Raw genomic sequence first — 25085 nt, 5'->3', positions numbered from 1 at the left:
ATCTCACTTCTAATTAGTTATAATTAGCAAGACTTTCTTTTAGGTCAAAAACCATTTTTTGGAGATATGTTCTGACCAAACACCACAGAATTGTGAAAAATCTCAGTGGTAATAACTTTTATCTCTATCTACCTTTTTTCTTTTGTGGCAAAAACTACGTTGTGCTTATATGCACTAATCATGTCTTTAATAGACAGTGACACCCCCGATCAGAGCAGTTGGTAACTTCCCCCCTCCTCCCGTCACCCACAAGGACTAAAATCAGACTGGGCGCAATCGACCTGTTGGGGGAATACATTGCAAGTCGAAACATTCCCATTTTCGGCGCAATCAACCGAGCCCCATTTTTTAGCTGGGCATCTTTTGAAAAAAAAAAAAAAAGACATTGTTATAGCTACTTGTTGTTTAAAAGAAGGTTATTGTTAGATCCGTGTCGTTTAAGACATTAATCTCTACCAAAATAAAATTGAATCAACTGCTAGTTTTTTGTGTCCTAAGACTTTCAGTGACCTACGTATACGAGGAATTTGTGCGAGCATAAAAAGATGAATAAAAGTCGTCACAAACTATTGATGCCATTCAAATTTTCCGACTCGCCAGATGTCACTGCAAAAGCTCGGTGCGAGAGCCCGCCATTATCTCCTGCAAAATAATAATGTTTGTTTGTCTTTCGTTAAAAAGTGCGGATGTTCTCGGAAGATCCCAAGGGAAGAATCACGTGACGTCATGACATTTATCAACACTTTACCAAAGTCCGTCCAAGACTATTCACGTGATACAGCGATGTTTTTCCGGTTCGAAAATGCGAAATTTCTCTTTCTATCTCAACAATTATTACGGGAAACTGTATATCCTGTTTTTATTTACTGTTATCGTTATATTAGATCGATCAAATGCTTTAGTTTTTGAGTTATTTATAATAAAGAGATAGGGTAAGTGTCCCTTTCACTTTCAATAATTTCAACAATTTTTTTATTGTTAATATTTTCCATATATAATCACAATTAAAAGCATTTTTCAAAAGCCATCGCTTTCACGGCTGTGTTAAAACATTTTTTTTAGCTTGGTGCCAGTCATATTTCAATAGATCATTTCAACGGAATATTTTCTGAATTAATTACTTGTCGTTTCAAAAGATGGAATTGTTAACCAGTGCTGTCTTAATGTATGGGCCAATCCGCCGGCCGCGGGCTTTAAATGCAAAGGGTTCCTCATAATAATGAGATTAAAATTTTCGAGAGTTAGCATCAAATTGGTTGACAAGCATGTCCAGCCAGTAGGGCCGCACCTAGGTGTGGGCAGGGGATCTGGTGTCTCGGGCGCTGGACTAGGAAGGGCCCTCCAAGTTGACACTAGTTCCTTCGAAATTACGAATTAAGGGCACCAAAACGAATACTTGAACCAGGCGGCCAAGTAAATCTCCGTTCCTAGTTGCGGCCCTATTAGTTAGTGGGGGGAGGCCTAAAAAAATCGCTTTGCACGGGGTCGTATGATGCTCTTAAGACGGACCCGCTGATAACTAAATGCCTCTAAAAAAAGGAGCATTAATAACTATAGATGTCTTTTCTCAACATCCAAGTGTCTTTGGAAAATAAACATTGTTAACGAAGAGTTTTACGAAAAAGACATTGTTTGCAAAACATATTCAATAAAATATTGTTAGCTAGGTGTCTATTAATGTAGTTAGGTATATTTCGAAAGAGTGCAACTAGACTTCTTTTGAAAAAAAAGACATTGTAAGCCTGGCGTCTTTTAAAAAAAGGGAGGATTGTTCGCATCTCGTCATTTCAAAATGTGAATGCGTTGTTGGTCCAGTATCGTTACAAAAGACGGCTCTATAAGCTTATCTTTCATGAGCGTTGTTAATAGTTGGGTGTCTTTTGAAAAAGAAAATTGTTAGAGAATTTGAGGAAAGACGTTTCTTGATAGGCATTTTTTTCAAAATAATATTGTTAGTCAGGCTTCTTTCAAGGCAAAAAAAGGCATTGTTAGCTATATATATATATAAATGTTTTCAGTAGGTCATTTTTTATGAAGCGTTTCGAATAATTAGTTGTTTACAAAACATCTTCAATAGGTCATTGTTTATTTCCGAAAGATACATGCCTGTTGAAAAAAAAAATCTAGTTAACAATGTCTCTTTTCTCAAAAGTAGGAGGCAATCAAAAAGGCATTGTTTATCAACAGGCATCTTCATTAAGTCATTGTTTATAACGCATTTCAATAGAGGTCGTTGTTAAAAACCGTCTTCAATAGTTTGTTGTTTATGAAGCGTCTTCAGTAGGCCATTGTTTATAAAGCATATTCAATACGTTATTATTTCTGAAGCATTTTCAATAATTATTTGTTTTTGCAAAGCGTCTTCAATAATTATTTGTTTACAAAGCCTTTACAATAGGTTATTGTTTACGAAATGTTTTCAGTAGGTCATTGTTTATGAAGCGTCTTCAATAGGTCATTGTTTACAAAGCGTCTTCAATAGGTCATTGTTTACAAAGCGTCTTCAATAGGTCATTGTTTATGAAGAGTTTCCAGTAATAACTATTTATATAAAGTGTCTTAAATAAGTCATTGTTAGTCGATCTTTCAATCGTGTTTCTAGTAAGGCACCTCTTAGAAGAGAACATCGTTCGGCATCTTTTAACTCTTCGAGGCACACGATTTTAAAGAAAATAAAAACCCTAGTTGTACACAGAATTTGTTTTATTATAAAACCTTAATCACAGCAACACACACCACTTACTGATGCGTTTTGATTTGTATAAATTATTTTTTCTCACTTATTTACGCATTTACCGTTGGTGCATAGCATTGCCAACTGAATGAAAAACTTTAAATAAAATATTAAACTGTATGACTATGAGTAACTTCAACTTTTCGAGTTGGGTTAAAATATATCCCAACATGCATAAAAAGCTAAGGAAAAGGTGGGACGGTTTTTAACCCACCTAGCCCCAAAGAGTTAAAAGAGGACATTGTTGGTTTCAAACGAGCACATAGTTAGCTGGGTATCTTTTAAGGCCTCAAACAGTTAGGTGTCTTGTGTCTATCAAAAAAACATTGTTGAAAAGGGCATTGTTAGATTGTTAGCTACTTGTCTTTTTAAAGGAGGACACATTTAGGCGTTGTTATTTACTCGTCGTTTCAAATGTTAGCTACGTGTTTTTGAAGAAAGACATCATCATTAGAGATGCCTATTTTGGAAAAGTACTTTACTTGTGCTAAGGCTTTTTTTAAAAAAAAAAAACTTCGTGAACTAGATGTCTTTTCCACCAGCTATGTGTCTTTTGAAAGTGGACATTGTTATCTAGACCCTTTCCGATAAGGTTGAATGTGCTAAGCATTGTTAGGCAAACGTTTTTCGTGAAAAATGTTGTTCTTAGCCTAGGGTTTTATAAGAGATAATCCATCGTCAACAAGTTATTTTCTTTATTTTCTTAAAGTTTTTGAAAACAAATAATTTATTTTATTCGATAAAGTCTAAATGAAGACATTGTTAGCTATGTGTCTTTTAAAAGAGAGCATTATTAGTTTCGTGTGTTAGACATCCGAGTCCATTATGACCTTGTTATTCAGAAAGAATATAGGTTACAGCTTCGCAGGACCATGAAGCACATTGTTATTCTTTTTGTAAATCAAACATGATTAAGCGTCTAAAAGTTAAAATACAAATACAAATACAACGCCACAACAGGCAAAATGCCCAACGAGGTGGCTGAGAAAAAGATGCCCATATATTTCAAAAATATAGCAACCCAATTAAAAATGCAATTAACAAAAATTGTAAACAATATATACACGTGATAAAATATTATACAATGCCCATAAAGAATACTTATGGTTGTCTTATTCTAAGAATGGATAGCTTCTCGATTTACCCCAACATGTTTATCGTATTTCTTTTTAAACGTGTCAATTGTGTTACAATTCACTACCTCCGGGGGTAAGCTATTCCATTTATTAACAACCCTGTTAGAGAAAAATTCCCTGCGACACCATAGCCTTGCATTGTCCCTCACCAATCGATACTGGTGTCCCCTTGTAAAAGCAGTCGATTGGCGGTGTACTAAAATGGTGTGTTCATGGTCCATCCTATCCATCCCATTGAAAATTTTGAACACTTCGATCATATCTAAATGGAGTAAAAATGGAGTAAGATGCGCCAAACAGATTGATTGGCACCTAGCCATGTTTCGCTGTTGAGGGTGTGACGCCTCTAGCCTATTGTAACGTCGGGTCACAATTATCCGAGTAATCTCGTTTCTATATCTATACATTCATCGCCTCTAGTATGGTAGCTGATAATTTTGTTCGCCACAATCGGCACAGTCCTCCTCGTATCTCATGTTTGCAGTTAAGTGTGTGTTAGCTTCAATTATTTTGTTCCAATTTTGCTGATAAAGCTCAAACTCAGCACTCTTTATCAAACACGATGTTTTTTTTTTTTGCTACACAAGTAGGACGTTGCCGTACTTGACATCCGAAACTTTTCAGAGCTCTTACTTCAATAGATTTAATTGGAGAAGAAATTTGTATAACATTGTCTAAAATTTGTCATATCTGTTGAGAGAACAGGATAACTTATGATCAGGAGAAATGGCTCTTCCTGATGAAACAATCACTAGTGTTAAAAAAACGTTGAGAACTTACCCTAACAAACTGCTTTCAGTCAGAAAATGCACCTTACATCTAGCAATAGCAGCAAAAAGCTAACAGCTACATCCAGGTATGTAAGCTTCATTGAGTCGAGACGGTCAAAAATACGAGAAATTGGCTTGTAAGATGCTGATTGCCAATGACTCACTTTCAATACTCATTGCCAATGTGTGGATGAAAGACATTGGCAATGACCATTGGAAGTGAGACAGTGGCAATGGGTATTGGAAGTGAGGCAGTGGCAAAATAAGTATTGGAAGTGAGACATTGGCGATTCGCATCGGAAATGACACATTGGCAATAAGAGTCTAAAGTGAGGCATTGGCAATGAGAATTGAAAGTGAGATATTGGGAATATGAGAATCGAAAGGGAGACATTGGCAAGGAGTATTGGAATTGATACATTGGCAAACAGGATGTGAAGTGAGACATTGGCAAACAGGATGTGAAGTGAGACATTGGCAAACAGGATGTGATGTTAGACATCGGCAAACAGGATGTGATGTTAGACATTCGCAATGAGTAGTAGAAGTGAGACATAGGCAGTGATTGTTAAAAACTAGACATTAGAAGTGAGACATTGGCAATGAGTAGTGTAAAAGAGATGATCAGGAAACACGAGAAATTGTCCCGTAAGATGTTGATTGCCAATGTCTCACTTCCAATAGTCATTTCCAATGTGTGGGTGAAAGATATTGGAAGTGAGACAGTGACAATAAGCATTGGAAGTGAGACAGTGACAATAAGTATTGGAAGTGAGACAGTGAGACAATAAGTATTGGAAGTGAGACAGTGACAATAAGTATTGGAAGTGAGACAGTGACAATCAGTATTGGAAGTGGGACAGTGACAATAAGTATTGGAAGTGGGACAGTGACAATAAGTATTGGAAGAAGAACATTAGAAATGAAACATTGCCAATAGGACGTTGGCAATGATTATTATAAGTTAGACACTGGCAAACAGAATGAAGTTAGACATTGGTAAGTAGGATGTGAATTTAGATGTTGGCAAGCAGGATGTGAAGTTAGATGTTGGCAATGAGTAGTAGAAGAGAGACACAGGCAGAGCGCGATTATTGTAAACTAGACATTGGAAGTGAGGCATTGGCAAACAGGATGCTAAGCTAGACATTGGCAAATAGGATATCAAGTTACACATTGGCAATGAGTATTGAAAGTGGCATTGGCAAACCAGATGTGAAGTGAGACATAGGAATGCGCATTGGAAATGAAACATTTTCAATGAGAATTGAAAGTGAGATATTGGCAATATGAGAATTGAAAGTGAGATATTGGCAATATGAGAACTGAAAGTGAGATATTGGCAATATGAGAATTGAAAGTGAGATATTGGCAACATGAGAATTGAAAATGAGATATTGGCAACGATTATGGAAATTAGACATTGGCAATTATTATTGGAAATTAGACATTGGCAATGATTATTGGAAATTAGACATTGGCAATGATTATTGGAAGTGAGACATAGGCAGTGATTGTTGTAAACCAGACATTGACAATGATTGTTGTAAACTAGACAATGGCAAACAATGTGAAGTTAGACGTTGGCAAACAGGATGCGAAGTTACACATTGGTAATGAATAGTGGAAGTGAGACATAGGCAGTGATTGTTGTAAACTAGACATTGGCAATGTGTGATTGTTGTAAACTAGACATTGGCAATGTGTGATTGTTGTAAACTAGACATTGGCAATATGTGATTGTTGTAAACTAGACATTGGAAGTGAGACATTGGCAATGAGTATTGGAAGTGAGACATTGGCAATGAGTATTGGAAGTGAGACATTGGCAATGAGTATTGGAAGTGACGTTGACAATGAATATCCGAAGTGACATTGGCAATATGTGATTGTTGTAAACTAGACATTGGAAGTGAGACATTGGCAATGAGTATTGGAAGTGACGTTGACAATGAATATCCGAAGTGACATTGGCAATGAGTATTAGAAGTTGAGACACTGTCAACGGGTCATATGGTCAATCTCCAATGACATCACTTTCATGCATATAGGCTGAACATTCAGCATTAGCAGACCATATATCATTGAGAAAACTGTGGAAAATAGCTATCGTAAATACATGAAATCGCCCAAAAATTGATAAACGTAAAAAAAATTGTCAATTATAGCTGAAATAGCTGAAAAATTGCGAAAAAGCGTTATTGACTCATAGACTTTTGTGTGTTTTCCTTCTTTCTTTTCCTTATTTTTTTGCCCACGCACAAACCGGTTCCTGCCGCAGCGCCACAGCCTTCGCTATAAAATATCAAAGAGGTGCAACGCTAGTCTCTTTGATGTATCGACCATCGATGGATCATCGCAATCAAAACTGTCGTTTCTCGCCGCGTAAATCATTGCAACCTGCGTGTCACTCCATTCACATACGAACACGCTCAGCGAATAACTCAAGGACAACTAATAGCGTGAGTGTGTAGATCAGGAGTGTGTAGACCTTTCAGACATTGCGGGCCAGAAAAAAAATGTCCATGAATTCCGAGGGCCAACAACTCATACTGCGGTGTCCAGATTCAAACAGTGGTGTCTTAATGGGGCCCAGGGCTCCGAATGAAACAGGAGTTGGGGGGGGGGCAATTTTATTCAAAAACTTCATCTCAAGTATATTTTTTCATTTAACATGAATTTTCTCTGAGAGAGATTCCTGAATTATTTTTTCATTAAATAATCATTTACACCAATTCTGAAATAATTTTTTTTATTATTATTATAATTATTATTAATAATAATAATTATTATTATTCCTTTCATTAATTCCGAGTTTTCATCAATTCATTCTTGAATTATTCACTCTATTTATTCTAGAAAATCAGTTCTTTATTTATTCTAGAAATATTTCTTTCATCAATTCCAGAATTGATCGTTTTTCAATGTTTTAAAACATTTTCTGAAAATGATCGGCGGGCCACGACAAAAAGCTAGAGGGCCAAATGTGACCCATGAGCCTTGCATTGAAGACCCCCTGATGTAAGCCTTTTCGTCGGCGAGCCACTGCAAACAGCTTCGAGGGCCGCATGTGGGCCCGACCTACTAAATTACACTGGTTATCTAGAAGGTCGTGATGAGGCCGCGGGACATGAGTCGAAGCCCCCCTCCCCCCATCCCGGTGTAGACGTATCTTAATCCGCGTCCTTGGTACGCACAAAACTTCCTAGAGGTACTAGGAGGCTTTGGTACGCACCACAGAAACAGCATGTGGTACATTAAAAGTACACAGTAATTTCTCACCTTGTATGTGGTAATAGCTATAACGGTCCCATCACATTGTAATTTCGCCATTGATGGCATCAAGGAAACATTAAAAGAGAGAGGAGGGACCAGTTTTTGACCTTGACTTGAAAGAAAAATTTCCCATCACTATAATTTAATTATAAAATGTGACGTAAAAAGGCTTTTGTGTGTGTGTGTGTGTGTGTGTGTAGGCAAATAATGAGCCAAGTTCCCCTACAGAGAAGGAAAGTAAATTTATATTTAAAATATTGACGGACACAAATTAACTAATTTGAGTTTATTTAAAGCCCGCCATCTCTCTCTCTCTCTCTCTCCATTTTATGGCTTCTCTTGCCCTTCGAGACTCTTTTGCAATACTCTGTTGCCAGATTTGGAAGTAAAAAGAAATACTAATAAAAACCGCAATTTTTTGTGTCAGTCAGTCAAGCGTTCGTAATGTCTAGTGTCGATGATTATCAATCTTTTGTTGTTTAATCTTCGGGTAAAACGAATAGTTTTGCGCATTGCGTGATCGCGTGCCGATCCGATGTGGGAAAAAGGCATCGTCAAAACCAAGGAATTTTACCACAAAAAAATGGAAAAGCCTTAAAACACGTGTACAAACTACGACAAGGCTTTTTCAAGGCTGTTGTGCAGTTTTTTTTTTTGTTTTGTTTTAATGAATGATTTAACGCTTCGTTTGAACGTTTGATTAATATTGGCGGTGAATTATTGGTTTTGATCGCACAATTACGTGCGATCGTTCATTACGTGTGTGAACACGATAAAACTGTGAGTGATTTTTCATGAATTTTTTACAGTGAAGAGATTGCGCGGGTTTTTTCTCTTTTTTTTGGGAATTTACGTGAGTGTTGAGAGATAATTTTTTTGTTCAATGGCTGAAATTTGTCGGTTGTGTGTTTCGAAAAAGACGCTTTGGGAATTGTGTCCAGTGGTGGCCTTGGCATTTTCACTTCAAAATATGGAAGTCACGTGGCGCCACCAGTAAAACATGAATCAAGTATAACTCTGAAAACATATAAATAAGCTTTAGTGCCACACATACTCGTAATTAAAGCCCGGATTACATGCGCTGTAAATGGAAAAATATGCACTAAAAACACTGAAATACGCACAAAAATGCTGAAATTATACATAAAAAAACGTATAAATCTATATACACTGCTGGCCACCTAAATTGCAACACCAAGAAAGGCAAGAGATATCGCAACAATATTTATTTTGTAGATAACATGTTGACCAAGCATCAAATGATTAAATTTATAGACTTCTGTGAAGTGTGGTTCCTGCCAAAATCAGTAGCCAGAGTAGCCGCCATTGTTGGAGATCACCGCTGCCACACGCCTCGGCATTGATTCAAAGAGACTTTGGATGTGTTCTTGGGGTACAGCAGACCAAGCAGCTTCCACGCGTTGCCAAAGTTGATCTGGTGTGGCAGCTGGGGATGTAATCTGGGTCAATCGTTGAGCAACCATGGACCACATGTTATCTATCGGCGAAAGATCCGGAGAGCGAGCTGGCCAGGGAAGCAATTCAATCTGGCGATTGACGAAGAACCTTTGGACAATGCGTGCCACGTGTGGTCGCGCATTATCTTGTTGAAATATGGCTGTGGGCAAGCCCTGAAGGTAAGGAAATGACAACTGGCTCCAACACCTCGGAGATGTAGCGCTGGCTTTTTAAAGTACCGGCAATGCGTACTAGAGGAGTGCGAGAGTGATATCCAATACCGCCCCATACCATAATACCCGGTGCAGGACCAGTGTGGCGGTGCATAACGCAGCTGTTCAGCATCCTCTCTCCACGGTGTCTCCAGACTCGAATCCGACCATCGTGGTGTTGCAGACAGAAGCGTGACTCGTCAGTAAAGACAATTTCATTCCATTGTGCCGTCCACATCCTTCTTTCATCGCACCATTGGCGGCGGAGACGTCTGTGGTTCTGCGTCAAGAGTAGACGAAGCAATGGACGTCTTGCGGACAGACCACTCTGCTGTAAACGGCGTCGAATGGTACGCGCAGACACTGGATTATGCTGTACAGACTGAATGTGCTGTGCTATGGTTCGTGATGTGGCTGAGCGATCCGTCACTGCCATACGCCTGTCATCACGTGAAGTGGTGCACTGAGGTGGATGCGATCGAACACGTCGGTCCGTCGTACCCTCCTGCATCCAACGATCACATATCCGCATTACAGTTGTTTGGTTTCGTCCAACACGACTACCGATTTCCCTGAAAGATAATCCACAATCTCGGTAGGCCACTATCCTTCCTCTGTCGAACTCGGATACTTGATCAAAAGATGATCGCTGTTTTCTACGAGGCATAATTGATCGTTTTTTTGAAAAAACCACAAGAAAAACACAATTGCCGTACTTCAAATCGTCGAAATCTCCAAGCCTTAAATAGCGCTTTGAAGTGGCGCCACAGGCGCGCGTGATGTGCGTCTGCGCTGAAATTCTAATCATTTGCATATCTCACCTCCGCTAATGCATGTTGTAAATTTCATATTATTTGCATGCTTCCTTCAGGGTGTTGTATTTACGGTGGCCAGCAGTGTATATATGAAATTGATTTTGTCTGTGTGTTCTCTATACAAATCTACAATTTTAAACGATCGTCGCCAAATTTTGCATATATACCAAATGGGACCTGACTTGAACGATAGGCTACTTTAAAATTTCGTCAGAGCAGGGCAGATGCCCCAAACGGGCAAAAAACTGTCGGGCAACAATGGTTTTTGGGCCTCAACAATCACTTTCAGAACGTTTACTTTGGTTACCGTGGTTCCCTAGCAATGCGTTTCAGACGTGTATATGCCTTTATAATGGTTTGCCACATTTTCAATCCTCCCAGTAATGAAGCTTTTTGAATAGACGTCAGAATCATCATCGGCGTCCCTTTGAGGGTCAGGCAAAGGATGATTCCCCCATAGAAATCAGTGGTAAAATTCGCCTCATTGAAGAAAACCCGGACAGTGCTGGGTATTATAGCTAGTATGCAAAAGTAAGGATAAATCTTCATTTAAAAATGCTAAAAGATGCATTTAAAAAAAACGAAATATGCATGAAATAAAAATATGGCTTGAAAAATTTTCAAAATCATTGGTATATCGAAAAATATACGTGAAATGGAAAAAAATATGCATTTAGAAAAAGAAAAAAATATGTACAAACAGAAAAAAATATGTACAAAAAAGGAAACATATACATAAAAAGGAAACATATGCATAAAAAGAAAAAATGTGCATAAAAAGGAAACATATGCATAAAAAGAAAAAATGTGCATTAAAAGAAAAATACGCATAGACAGAACGATATGCACAAAAATGAAAAATAAATATGCATATTAGAAAAGGCACCGAAGTATGGCCTAACCTAAAAGGAAAGAAAAATACGCTGTAAAACTATAAAATATACTCAAAAAATTAAGAACATTTATTTGGAAATGCAAAAATATGCATTTATAAGTGCCTAAAAACGACCCGAAAAGGCCTAAAGATATATATTTTTTTCAAAGTGTCTAAAATATGCATTTAAAAGAACCGAAAAAGAAGTTCTAAAATGAATAATACATAGAATATTTTCTTCAAAAAATTAAAGAAATTTGATTAAATTTGAGGAATGAAAAGTTAAAATAATCTCGTAAAAAAAACATTGTTACAATGACATCAATAGAAAAAAATATTAAAGATATGCATCGATAAAATATGCATTAACGAAAAAGCGCTAAAATATGCAATTTCATATACACTAACGCATTTTCATATAATACTTTCTCTACTCCTAATACACATTCCGGAACCTACCAATTCGCAGAGGAATCCTTATTAGGTGCATGTATGGTTAAGTAGTAGTAATGGTGGGCCTAGTATCTCCGAGGCTCACAGGGAACTTGACTTTAAGGAGGTTTCCTCCTTAAAAGATGATGAATGATGCAAAAAAAATACTGTTGTGTTCTTGTGTGTTACATGTGCTTTTTTTACTTTTATTTATTTTGTAACTCATCATTAACAACAGCTCACTTGTTGTGGTTTTTGCAGACAGGTTTTTTTTTTCTGTGTTGGTCGGGATTTTTGCACACCATTGTTTCTAGAGTTCCTTGTTGAGTAATAGAGAGATTAATTGTTGAGTTTCTAGAGTTCCTAGAGTTAGTTGTTAAGTAATTAATGTTTAGTATTATACGGTTTTTCAGCGCGTTGATTTCATTTCGTCCTAATTTGCTGAACGTTTTTCCCACGGTGGTTGTCGTTTTTGGAGACGGTCGTTTCCATTCCCGGAAATTTTTGCCAGAGCGTTTGTTTCCGTTTTCTGAAATTTTTTGCAGACAGTTGTTTCCACGTTGATAGTGGTTCTTCAAGATTGCTGCTTTAACTATTTCCATGTCGGTTGTGGTTTTTGCAGGTCGTTGTTTCCATTTCATGTGATTTTTGCAGATCGTTGTTTCCATTTCATGTGATTTTTGCAGATCGTTGTTTCCATTTCATGTGATTTTTGCAGATCGTTGTTTCCATTTCATGTGATTTTTGCAGATCGTTGTTTCCATTTGATGTGATTTTTGCAGATCATTGGTTCTTGAACACCTTTGAGATGCTATAATACAACTATACCTCCTCTATAGAAATCGTAATTGTTTCATGTTAGCCGTGTTTTTTCTTTTGGAGAGGTCGTTGTTTCCGTTTACTGAGATTCTAGCACACCGTTTTATCTGTTTGTTGAGATTATTGTTTGCAGATCATATTTTTGCATTGGATGTGATTGTTTTAAATTGTTGTTTCTGTTTGCCGAGATTTTTTGCAGACCATTTTTCCCGTTGGTTGCAATTTTCACAGATTGCTGTTTCCTTTTGCTGAAATTCAAAGACCATTGTGTTTCTAGACCTCCTTTGAGATACCCGTACACCTATACCTCCTCTGTAGGAGCCTAAATTGTTTCCCTGTTGGTTGTTTTTTTTCTCTCGTTCACTGAGATTTTTGCACGTTGTTTTTTTTTCTGTTTGCTGCGATTTTTTGCAGAACATTTTTTCCACATTTGTTGTGGTTTTTTTTTTTAATTATTGTTTCCGTTCGGTGAGATTGTTGCAGGCCATTTTTATTTGCGTTGGTTGTGTTTTTTGTAGATCGTTGTTTCTGTCTGCTGAGATTTTTTTGCAGACCCATTTCCTGAGATTTATGTTTGTGAGGTCATTGTTTCTACGTTCGTTGTGGTTTTAGCAGATTGTTGCTTTTTGCTGAAATTTTCGCAGACCATTGTTTCCTTTGTTGTCGATGTGGTTTCTGTGAGTCACTCTTTCCGTAGGTTGTGGTTTTTTTTTTTCAAAAACCATAGCCAAAAAAAATTCAATTTTTTTTTGATTAAGGGCTGACGAAATTCGAATTTCTCGTATTTTTCTCGATAAAATATTGTCAGCTCATTTATTGGTTTGCTGTCTGAGGTTCTTTTCTTCTTATCGGTCATCGTATCGGTACTGAGGCTATTGTTTTGTTGACTATATTAACGATATCCATCGCACGTAAAGGTTTTTCCCGCTTCCTTCATGGAGCTGCTGCTATAGCTCATATTCATCCGAGAAGAGGTCAAAGTTCCTTTTTTTTTTTTTCTTTAATGCCCTTGACAAGAAAAAGTCCAAATTTCTCCTATTGAGAACGTTTTGTTTCGTGTACAATCCATATCAGGTTGATCAGTCGAATTTTTTAATTGGAATTTCGGAAATTTCCTTTAAAAATGTTTCTGGAAAATTCAAATATAATTTGCATTTAGGATGGTTTTTTTTTCACTGTTAAACAAGGAAATGCAGTGTCTCGCTTCAAAAGCACAATACACAAAGATAAATATTTACTTCCGCCCCCCCCCCTTTATTGTGGCTGCTTTTTGTAGTTCGGAATTCTTCAGGAATGCCATCTTTACTGGATTGGATGTTGTGTAGTTACGTGTCTAATCGCGTGCATTGATCGAGAAATTTAGGGAAACTCACTTCCCTCTGTCTTCAACAGATGGCGTCTCTAACAGTTGCCGAAATTCCACTAATCATCCAGTACTAAGATTTTATTTGCTTTATGCATACTACATTTTTATCTGGACCAAAAGTCTTCAACCTCTCAGATAGTGTGGGCTACATTAAAAATGAAAATAGAGTTTGTGAACCATCATGTCTGTCACTAGATAAATCGAAAACTTGAGGAATAGAAGGTGACTGTCATATACAGCACCTTTACTGCGCAAAAAATCTGTCGGCAGTTTCGCTAAGCTTGTATTTTGGGCCTTCTTAGTTGTGGGTCACCTTCAAGAACCAAATTTTTGACTTCACAGAAATGTTTACGCTTTTCTTCAAACCTCTGGAAATCCTCTGTTCTATTAAAGGATGCTCTACCGACTCAATCAATGCACCACAGGAAAACATGCCAAGAAAAATAACGCTACCTGGATAATAGAAATGTGTTGCTATCTATTTATTGAACTAAAAGTGAGTGCTGTGCTGTTGTGCAATGGCAATCGCTAGTGCCGATTGCCACTCAAATCAGCGAGTCTTTGTGAAAAGAAAATTGTGTTTTTTTCTATCATAAAAAAACTAAACCCATCCAGTTGATATAACATGTCAATTTTCAACACGGAAGCTATTCCAGCAGCCATAGAATTCTTCTTCGGTGATTCAAGTGGTGATGCAGCATTAAAACCGAAACCAGACGTTTCGTCTTCCGCAGTTGAAGGCGAAATGGTTGGATTTGGTTTAATAAAAAAAAACCAGTTTATGTTTCCTCGAGCGTTAACATCGATGAAAGGACCTATTCAAATAACGTAAGGCTTTCAAACATATAAGGCTTTATCTACACGGCCGCGAACAGCATTAAATCACCTTAGATCAGTACTGGCTTCTATACTCGTTCCACATCTATGAGGCTTTGACAGTACCCTCAAAGTACATCTAATGAAAAATAGCATTTTTATATTTATTTATATTTCATATTTCAGATATAATCATCAATATTCAGGATCCACAATAAATCATGACAGAACATCCACCAAGCTCAGCAACGTTGGAGCAACGTAATGGGACGACAGTCATGAAATCGACCACAGAAAAGTAAAATAATAGTTTCAGTTTCCTTTTCTTTTTTAAGTCTTAAGAGCATACAATCATGGGATTATCCTTGATTTTGTCGAGACCAATGGACATTATAAAACTTATTAATGAGGTAATGATCCGTCTTTCAAAATATTGCATAGCGTAGGCCAGTATTTTTAAACTGCCGGGCCCTGACATCAGGCAAAACGGGTTGTGCACCGTTTAATTTTCATGCGAACCATGTACCACAAATCTGGCGATAAATCTCTGCCGATACCACGTTGTGGTTAGGAAGCGAATAGACGACTGTTTCACGGGTGATGGAACGCTCGATCTTCTTACACACTTCCATCGCACCAGCCGCCTACATAATTCAAAATGGCATCTGTGCGTACGCGTGTAAGAGATACAATTGCGCATGTGCAAAACTCCAAAACGCGCGCATTTTCAAAAGTTATTGCCAGTCATAGGCGGAATATATGAATTGACATCATCATCATCGTGCCGGCCCCCCCCCCAGACTTCCAAGTCTATCTCCGCCTATGTTGTCAGTCTGTCCCTACTTTAAAAAAAACAGCCCTTTTGGTTTGTTCGATTCAATAAAACGTATTTGCAACATCATGTTTGATTGTATTATATCCTATGTATTTTATAACATAATTATTTCGTTCATTTTTCGAGGAACGAGGAGCCCAAGAAAACTCTGCCACGTAAAGAGTTTGTTCACAGGAACTCGGTTCTTACGTAAGCATGTTCACATCCACCATAATATGGAAAAAATATACGTGAATACTTCACTGCATTACTAAGTGCTACTAAATTAAAAGTTGTTCTAAATTTCGTTTTCTTTTTTCAGTGACTTGATGGAAGTGAACCATCTACAAACCGTTTACAATATTAGTGTTGCTGTTTGTTTCCTGCTCATCTTAAACACTGTCTTGTATTATCTGGTGGATCCCCTCAAGTAAATTTCTCTCACTTTTAAAACAACTTAAAGTTATGAATGTACTAAATTGATGTGATTAATAACAGTATGTAACTAATTCTCGCAAAAAAATCTCGCCAAATATCATCAATTCCGGACGAATGTTGCTTATTTACGACCGTTATTCAATCGAACTATATTATATCCTCACAAGCACTGGTGTACGCAAAATGGGCGTTTCGAGGTTTAATACGCTCCCCTTCCGAGAAAAATAGGCGTACGATACTGCTCACAGAACAAGTCATCAGGGATAGGATCTTTGAACCAGAAAAACTGTCCTTGTGAAATCGAGGCTTCTGATCACCCATGTTTGCAGGGCAACTGTGGAGGAGGTATAGAAGCATGTTACTGCGTGTCCACGGCCCGAATTTTATACGGGGAATAGATACTGATTTTATAATAATTTCCTCATAGTTTCTGCTTTGCCTAAATTTTGAGACCCCCCCCCCCTTCCCCCAAAATCATACGATCCCACTATTCCTCAGCAGTCCGACCGAGGTCCCTGCTCTGTCTCCTGAAGAGATGTGTAGTAAGCAATTTGTCCAGATGGACGTGGACCACGGAGGTTTTTTTCTTTTTTCAAACCAAGCACAACTCAGGTCTATTGCCATAAGCAATTTACTACCTAGTGAGTTGTGCCGGAATTGTAAGTGTGTGTACCTAACTGTCTGAGTGTGTATCTAGTGTTGTGTATGATTTTTCAGTGCTGCCATCTATATCTCAGAAGTGAAGTGAATGATGTGTAGTGACTGAATATTTGTACTGTTTGTAGGCCTGTTGCTCTCTGTGGCGAGACTTTTTAACGGGGAGATCGGCTCGCATTTGCGCCTCGAAGTTGGGAACCACAGAAAACCAACTTCAGCCGACCACCACTGTGGCGACGGTGGGGCTCGAACCCGGGTCCCCGCGATGCGAGTCCGTCACTACGACCACTCGACCACCACAGCGGCGCACCAGAGGCTAATGGATACCTGAACAGGGCGGTTCCACTAACTTCAATTGCTGCAAGCTCAATCCCCACTTTCCCATAACGGAAATGGGAGGGGTGGCTATACTTGTGTACCATTTGCGTTTACATTATTTAAACAGACTTTTTTTAACTGCTTTTCAGTGATCCGGTGATTTTAGTAATCGGGCTTAATCCTGGTCTGATACGTGCCGGAATTAGTCTCCTGAATTAAATAAATAGCCATGGCCTCAACAAGGATGGGGCTCTTAGGGCTCTAGCCCGGGACGATTCTAGTATTTTGTTTCACGTTATAAGCTGATAGGGGGCCCATGGCTTGGGGCCATGTTTACAGCACAGACAATGAAGACCATCATTTATAGTTATGATTGAAACGGAGCAAAAACAAAAACCAGATTTTCCCACAAAATCGTAGCTTCCTTAAGATTGCCGCCAAACAAGGCAGCTGGGCTGCCAACAGTCACGTGACTAACACCAGGCACACGTTCGTAAGGAAACCTGTGAAGGCTTGTTCCCTCTACATCTATACCTAATCTAGGATTTCATCCAATGATTTCGATCTATTAGTAAACTTTCGGTTGATTTATTCTTATTTCCAAAGGAAGAGAAAGGTCACCTACGCCTCTTTCATTCAGAATATAAGAAATTGCATTCATATTGTTCAGGATAATGTCTCTCACAAGCACTCGAGATGGCAAAGCACGAAGCAATTCGAAGGAAAACACATATTTATTTCACAGAACAGCTATTTACACGTATTTACAAGCAGAGTTTTGACGAAACACGCTAAAAATAGCGACTTCTCTAACGTACAAGAGATCTCGTCTTCAAGAAACTCCACAGAACTCTTTACAGTTCTGTCTTGGCGGCGCTACTATATAGCAAAAGGAACCTTCCAGAACAATCTCCACGATTCTTGCGAGATTTTTACACTTCTCTTGGCGCTATAACATCGCAAAATCATCGGAGCTGTCATCAAGTCGTCAATTTGGCGAGATTTAAAGAGAAATGCATTAATAGTTATTTACAGGCGAAAAATTACTATAAATGATAAATAATGATATAAATATTTACATAATTTTCGTTATGACTATTTACATGATTTTCGTTTTATGACTATTTACATAATTTTTTCGTTATGACTATTTACATAATATTCCTTCATGACAATGATTCACTTACGTCGATTTACCCTAGATTCCAAGAAGACATGCAGCTCATGTATTGGGGAGCTGGAAAACTTCATCTATTTGCGACGATATGGCTAGGCTTGAACATGGCGTGTGTCGCTGTATATCAAGCGCTGTGCGTATGGGCCTGCAACAGGCATAAGTTTATAACAAAGGCAAGGTGAATCTCTCTTACCTATATTTTTTCGAAAATTACTAGGACGGGTTCGAGTGTATCGCATTTTTCTGAAGCATGGATGCACGAACTCCGGCCAATGTGGTCCATTCGAGGTCCTTGATATTTACAAACAAACCTGACACTTTTTCACCACAACTTTCCATGTTGGTTGCAGCATGATATGTTCGCAAATGATTTCTTCAATGGCATTTCTATTTTCAGGCCATGGATTTCTTGTTCGTAACATTCTTTGTGTTTATCATCGTCCTGATGTTTTACGCGACTCCGTACATGGTCATCAAGGTCAAACTCCCGCCCATCACTGCATTTGCCCTGTTGGCTGAAATGGTAAGCGAATTTCACAGTTTTTCAAAAATATTCTTTAGCTTGAGACCTAGCAAGAAGAACCACAATTTTTCGCGATACTTGAAACGAAAAATGTGTAGTGATTGATATGACACCCTAGTGTCAGGAAAAACTGGCTTGCAAATATAATTGCGGCCTTCTACAAAGACGCACGACCAGGGCCGGATTAACCATTAAGCAAAATAAGCACGCGCTTAGGCAGCGCCTCCTAGAGATAGAAAGCTTCTGCACTGTTTTCCATAAACGTCATTCAGACGACCTAGCAAGTTTGCCACATTTTGAAACACAGCATCCTATTTCGTTTCTTCTTATTTTGGCGTAAAATCTTCCTGATTGGCTCACAAATACCGTGAAATGATTGGAGGTGGGGCATAGAAATCGCCAATTCTGAGCCCGATCATTCTTTTCCTCACAACGATGATACTGGCGCGAGCAGGGAATTTTTTTTCCCCTGAATATATTCTGAGGGAAAATAGACTACCTACTGCAAAGCTGCATTAAGAGTAATTAACTTACAAGCGGCTTTGACCTACTGTCACAAGCAAACTGCGGAGGCCTTCTATCTCTGTAGGAGGTGTTGGCTTAGGACATCAGTACAAAAGGGGCACCACAAAAAGATTATCAAATGGTACGTTTTTTTAATGTACAATTTTTTTTCAACATCGATCATCCGATAAAAGATCCTAAAATTTTAAGAACACTTGATTGTGTAGTTGAAGACCATTATCACAAGGATGAGAAACTAATAATATTGCAAACTAGACTTCACACATTATTACTGAGTTTTTCGATTAGCTTTTCACAATTTTCATAAAGTACGCCCAGGGGCTGTCTTGACATTATCATGCGCCCACATACAAAGCGATTTTTCTGGGAGAGAGGCACTACTATACTAAGCTAAAAATTCCTACCTACCTATTTGCATATTTACTCTTGAAAATTGGAACCAGATCTAATTGTCACTTGACAACCCCGGAGAAGTGCCCAGATGGGGCCCATGCAGTAGACCAAGTTCTACAGAATAAGGATATGATTTTTGTGGGTCATTAGTAGATAAACTGTGTAGTTTGATCTATAGAAGTAAAAGAAATGCTACCAGGTGTAAATTACAAACTTGAGAATGTATCTAAAAGAAAAAATACCCAACACAACGGTGATTCATCACAAATAAGATACCTATTGGCAGGGCCGCAACTGGATACTTGGATAGCCGGAGCAAATACACATTTAGGCACCCCCCTCGTAATGCTCAGAGATAGGTTAAATGGTTGAATTTGAGCCCCCTTTTGTGATGCACCCGGGGCACCAGACCCGCCTGCTCCCCCCCACACTAGTTTCGGCCCTGCCTATTGGTAATATTATTTCCCTTCTAGATTTAATGGTTTCTCCTTGGAGTGTTGTTACAGCCTTTATCTCATCTCATCAACCGTTCGTCGTAGTGCTGTATGGTTCTAATTTTAAAAAATTCTCAGAATGCGACCAGAAATCACCCTGTACGAGTTTTGAGGATGAAAATACAGTGTACACGAAATAAAAAAATGTAAATTTTTATACGATCCCCCCTCCCCGTCCTTTAGCTTCCAATTAGACAGTTGTTGCGCTTTCTCTTCTGAGTCCAACAAACAAATTGAATGTTTTTAACTACATTATTCTCTGAGATATTTAAATTCTAAAACACGTCCGGGCTTAGGAGAATTTCGCGGCCCAATGCAAAAAAAATTTTTACGGCTCCTCTAAAAAAAGTTTTATGTAGTTGCTCCCCGACTTACAAACTTTTCGAGTTACGAACATAAATCTTGAAGGGAACATTTTTCTTCAGAAAGAACGCATTTTATTACACTCATTTTTTTTTTCATTATTTCAGGAACGCGTTGATAGTCTGTATCGTAATCAAACACGATCCATTGAGAGGGAATGACATTTAAATCAATTTTACAAAAAATTCATAAATTATTAATAATAATTAGCGTGGGTCCACCTGCTGACCACTTTATAGTGGCTCGAGATCATACTGAACAGACATGAATTTTTATCATACTTTGAAAGCGCTTCATCATCTCCTTATCAAATATACGTTGCGATTCGATGACTTTGATCATTTTTCGAATTTTTTTATTGCTGTGTTTGTTTAATTAATGTAAAATAATAGAAGTAAAGGAATCAAGTAGCTACTGGAATTCCATGCCCCCCCCCCCCACCGCAAGGGTGGGGCTGACATGCAGGATCGTCTTAAGAGCATCATCGGTCCTCGAGCCAAGGGATTTTTTTAAAGCACCTCTTCTCTTGAGGCCCGCGGAAGGCATGCGTTAAAACGGCACTGCCTAACGTTAGCACCAGGCGTCCTCCTTTTTCAGTTTTGAATATGGTAACCCTATCTGAAGACCACATAACCCGTATTTTCACATATTTGTTCGATCATCCATATTGTTCGAATGTTTTTGTGGAAAGAAATTATTATTATTTCTACATAAAAAAATCGATTATTTCAAATGTACGAATTTTGTTACCGAAATTTTCGTCTCATAAAAAAAATTTATGCTAAAAAATAAGAAAGAACTCTTTCTTTCTCTTTTTCATCATCGCGTGAGTAGTGTGAAATTTCGAGATTAGATGGCAGCATCAACAGTATATAAATCAAGCCTCAGAATTTCTGTCGTCTGCTTCTCTCCGGGTTCTTTGTTTTGAACATCTCCCTGAAAAAAATTACTGAACTAGAAGTTCAAACTGCCAATTCTGTTTGTGAGCTTAGCTTGTAGGGAACCGAACAAACTGTCTGTCGTCTGCTCGTTAAGAGGTTCTTTGTTTTGGACGTCTCCTTATGCTCAGATAAAATAACCGAACTTTCAGTTCGAATTTCCAGTTCAGTTTATGAGCTTCGTTTACAAGGAACTAAGCGGAATAAAGAATACAGTTTTTTTTACTTTAAACTTCATCATCACCACATGAGTCACTTTTAAATTTGAAACTAGATGGCAGCACATTACTACAAAGTGGAGTGTGGAAATTCACTTCTTAGGGGCCGTTCATTGCTGACTTTTAATGACAGGGAGGGGGGGGGGGATTTGGATAATGCTTGCGTCATCAACAACTCTTTATGAAAATATGAAATATTCTTAATGGCATCCTACTCGGTGAGCCGAAAACGAGAAAAACCTTTCGATAGTTTGAGGGCACTTGAAGTAACATCCCCCCCCCCCGCTATTGATAGGTGCCCTAGAGCCACTTTAATGATCTCTAAATTTTTCGCGGATCCAAGTGCTCTGGAACTGTGCCACGCATCACTCAAGTGATCCGTAATTATATGCCGCGGATCACTTAAATAATCTGAGAATGTGCCGCGGGTAACTTGAGTGATGTAGAACCGCACTGGGACCCACTTAAGTGCTCTAAAACTACGTCAGATGTCACTCAAGGGACCTCTAAATGTGTCACGGATCGCTTAAGTGTTCTGGAACTGTGTCCCGGGTCATTTAAGTGATCTGAAAATATGCCGCGGGCCGCTTAAATGTTCTGGAATTGTACCACGGAGCACTTAAGCGATCTGTAAATGTGCAGCCCCAGTTCATTTTTTACAAAATTAGGTTTGAGGAGGGCAGGCCGCATCAGATAACCCCCGGGGCCATATTTGGTCCGCGGGCAAAGGGCCTTTATGCGATTTATCATTATATGGCTTCACAATGAATTTATTAATGATAAATTTTGCGTTCATAGCCTTCAAATAACATTGAAATTAACAGAAATTGATTATAATAACATGTAAAGGTATTCTCTTCCGAAATTTCAATTAAAAAAATACATTCTTGATCGTCGGGGGCCCCTATGCCCCCCCCCCCCATCTGTGTACGTCTCTGATCCCACAATATGCGTCAGGATCCGACGGATCCAGAGCTGATGACGAAATTTTGCTGACAAGGAGGGGTGGGGGTCAAAAATGGCTAAAAAATTGCTTACGTAATACTTGAACGGCCCCTAGCGATCTTACCTGTCGTCTACTTGTTTGGAGGTCCTTTGTTTTGTTTTGGATGTTTCCTTAGGTCTTGAAAAAATAACTGAACTGGAAGTTTGATCTTTCAGGTCAGTTTATAAGGAGCAAAGCTGAATGAAGAATTTAGTTTTTTTATGCCTGAGATTTTCGTTATCACCACATAAGGCACTTCTGATTTTGAAACTAGATAGCAGCACCAACAACATTTTTAGAAATGGATGTCTTAAAGTATTCTGGAGTATTAAATTAATTTTAATTCCCTTAAAATTGTTACTTCTGAGATTCAATATCTACAGGATGTACTGACCTAGTCGGAAACGCACCCACGTCCTGCAGCAGGGGTCGCTAGGCTGGGATCTTTGTTGGGGGCCTTAGAGGCCAGATTTTTCACTGGTCCCTCGAATAAAGAATTTATAGTATGAAAAAAAAACAAAAATTATATAAGAAACTAGGCTGAAGCCCCACAGAGGCAGTGTGACCTGTGCAGTCACATGGGACACCTCTCTAGGAAAGGGTGTCAAATCCGAGTTGGAAGGTAAAAAAAAAAATTGTTGAGCTGAGAAACGTCATCCAGGGTACCAAAAATATATCCCGCGCGGGCAGAGATTCCTTTCTGTTCTCTGTCCCTGCCCATTGCTACATCAAGGCCACCTTAAGACTATCGTAGACTCGGGGCCACAACTAAAAGTTTGGTCAGCTGTGTCAAGTAAGCATTTTCGCCCCCTCTTGTAATGTTGAAGCAGAGATTTAAACGGTGAAATTTGTTCCCCCTGTGGTCCAGTACCCGATTTACCAAACCAGCCGGCTCCGCTCTGGTTGCGGCCCAGCATATAGTGCACTTAAGATGGCCCTGCGGGAGGGAGGGAGGGGGGGGGATAGAACAACAAATTCTTGATCATGTTATCCCATCTCCATCGGCCATTTTCCTCGCATTTTGCGTAGGGGGAAATCCCCCCACCTCTTCACTGTGGTCTTAGTAGTTGACTTTAATTCTTGCTTTGGCTATCATTGGCCCGTTTATATCAAAGTGGGGCTCTTAAAAACCACCACGTACTTTTACAGAAAAACGTGTCAACCAATACGTTCTAAAAACGACGTTATCATCAGGGCTGTTGCCCGAAATGCCCGGGGAATGTAAACATTTTGACGAGGCATGTATTTTTTTCACACACGTGACCTATTCTTGCATCAAAAGTATTTATTCGTGAATGTGAATTTTTGTGGATTTGTCCAGCCCTTTTTATTATCTATCCACATATTCAGAAAAGCAACCATAATCAGTGCCCTTAACCAGGGACGGTTCTCTGGCCGTGCGACCTGCATGGGGGCACCGCCAGGCAGATCGATGTGTCGATAGAAGCGAATTTTGTGTAAGTTCGTTGAATCGCCCCGCATTTCACGGGACAGGAAAATTTTCCAATATCATTCGGTTCTTACCTATCGCCCCCACCCCTGGATCCGTTCCTGCTGCGAATGGAGCGGAGGAGAATATCTTCACGATGGCCTCGAGAAAAGAGAGGCCTCACAAAAATGAGAACCGTTTCAAATTTTCGAGAATTCACAAGGTAGGGCCTCAGAAATATCACTTGGCCCGGGGGAACATGATGTTCTTTAAGACGCTTGAGCTTCCGACACATTTCTGGGGATACGTGCATCTTCTACGCACGTCTCTGTAATATTCCTACTCATTTCGAAAAAGTACGCAAGCCTTCTAAGAATTTCTGGGGGATGGGGGTAAAGGCTGCTACACGCACACTACTCTGACGTGACGTAGTCCCACGTCACGTCAGTGGCATGATGAATTCTGTAACATAGGCATGTCATCTCCAACAGATGAGTTCGTCAGTATGAAGTGTGACCTCCTCAGACACTATTACCAAACCACACATGCACCTCGTCCATATTCCTCTGCGGAACCTCTAACGAATCGGTACATGCTGGAATGTGCGTGTACGTGTAGTGAAACCTGACGTGAAGTTTGTTTCTGTGTAATGCTTGTTATGGGTAGTGCCGCCATCTGCCACCCGTTTTTCTAACTGTGCGTGAAGTGTGATGATTGAATGATTTATTGTTGTAGGCCTGTTGCTCTCTGTGGCGAGACTTTTTAATGGGGAGATCGGCTCGAAGTTGGGAGCCACAGGAGAGTGCCGTCTTAACGTATGGGCCCCCACCCGGAGGCCTCACAAAAATGAGATTTGGTTGAAATTTTCTAGGATTTACCAGGTAGGGCCTCCGAAAAGCACTTGGCCCCGGGGCCCATGATACTCTTAAGACGACCTTGCCACACAGGAAACCAACTTCAGCCGAACACCACTATGGCGACGGTGGGGTTTGAGCCCGGATTCTCGCGATGCGAGTCCATCACGATGACCACTCAACCATTACATCGGCACCTTCTCGGACACTGATGCGCATTTGACATCTGTTGCTGTCCACTAAATTGTTGA

The 25085-nt window shown here is 39.1% G+C and overlaps 1 protein-coding gene across 1 annotated transcript in view; it reads left to right on the top strand.

Moving 5' to 3' along the window:
- Positions 1–775: 775 nt before the first annotated feature.
- Positions 776–25085, top strand: part of LOC149083694 (sterol O-acyltransferase 1-like) — a 34750-nt gene continuing 10440 nt past the window's right edge. The window contains exons 1-6 of the mRNA XM_089234189.1: positions 776–932; positions 14895–15006; positions 15670–15732; positions 15845–15952; positions 18138–18285; positions 18510–18635. Coding sequence (XP_089090315.1) covers positions 14930–15006; positions 15670–15732; positions 15845–15952; positions 18138–18285; positions 18510–18635 — 522 coding nt within the window. The 5' untranslated portion in view covers positions 776–932; positions 14895–14929. The remainder of the gene's footprint in view (positions 933–14894; positions 15007–15669; positions 15733–15844; positions 15953–18137; positions 18286–18509; positions 18636–25085) is intronic.

Source organism: Pholcus phalangioides, unplaced genomic scaffold (genome assembly GCF_987345545.1).
Source record: "Pholcus phalangioides strain wild (caught in Gottingen) unplaced genomic scaffold, Ppha-v1.0 ptg000008l_1, whole genome shotgun sequence".
Lineage (NCBI taxonomy): Eukaryota > Metazoa > Arthropoda > Arachnida > Araneae > Pholcidae > Pholcus > Pholcus phalangioides.
This window is presented reverse-complemented; position numbering and strand designations above follow the sequence as displayed.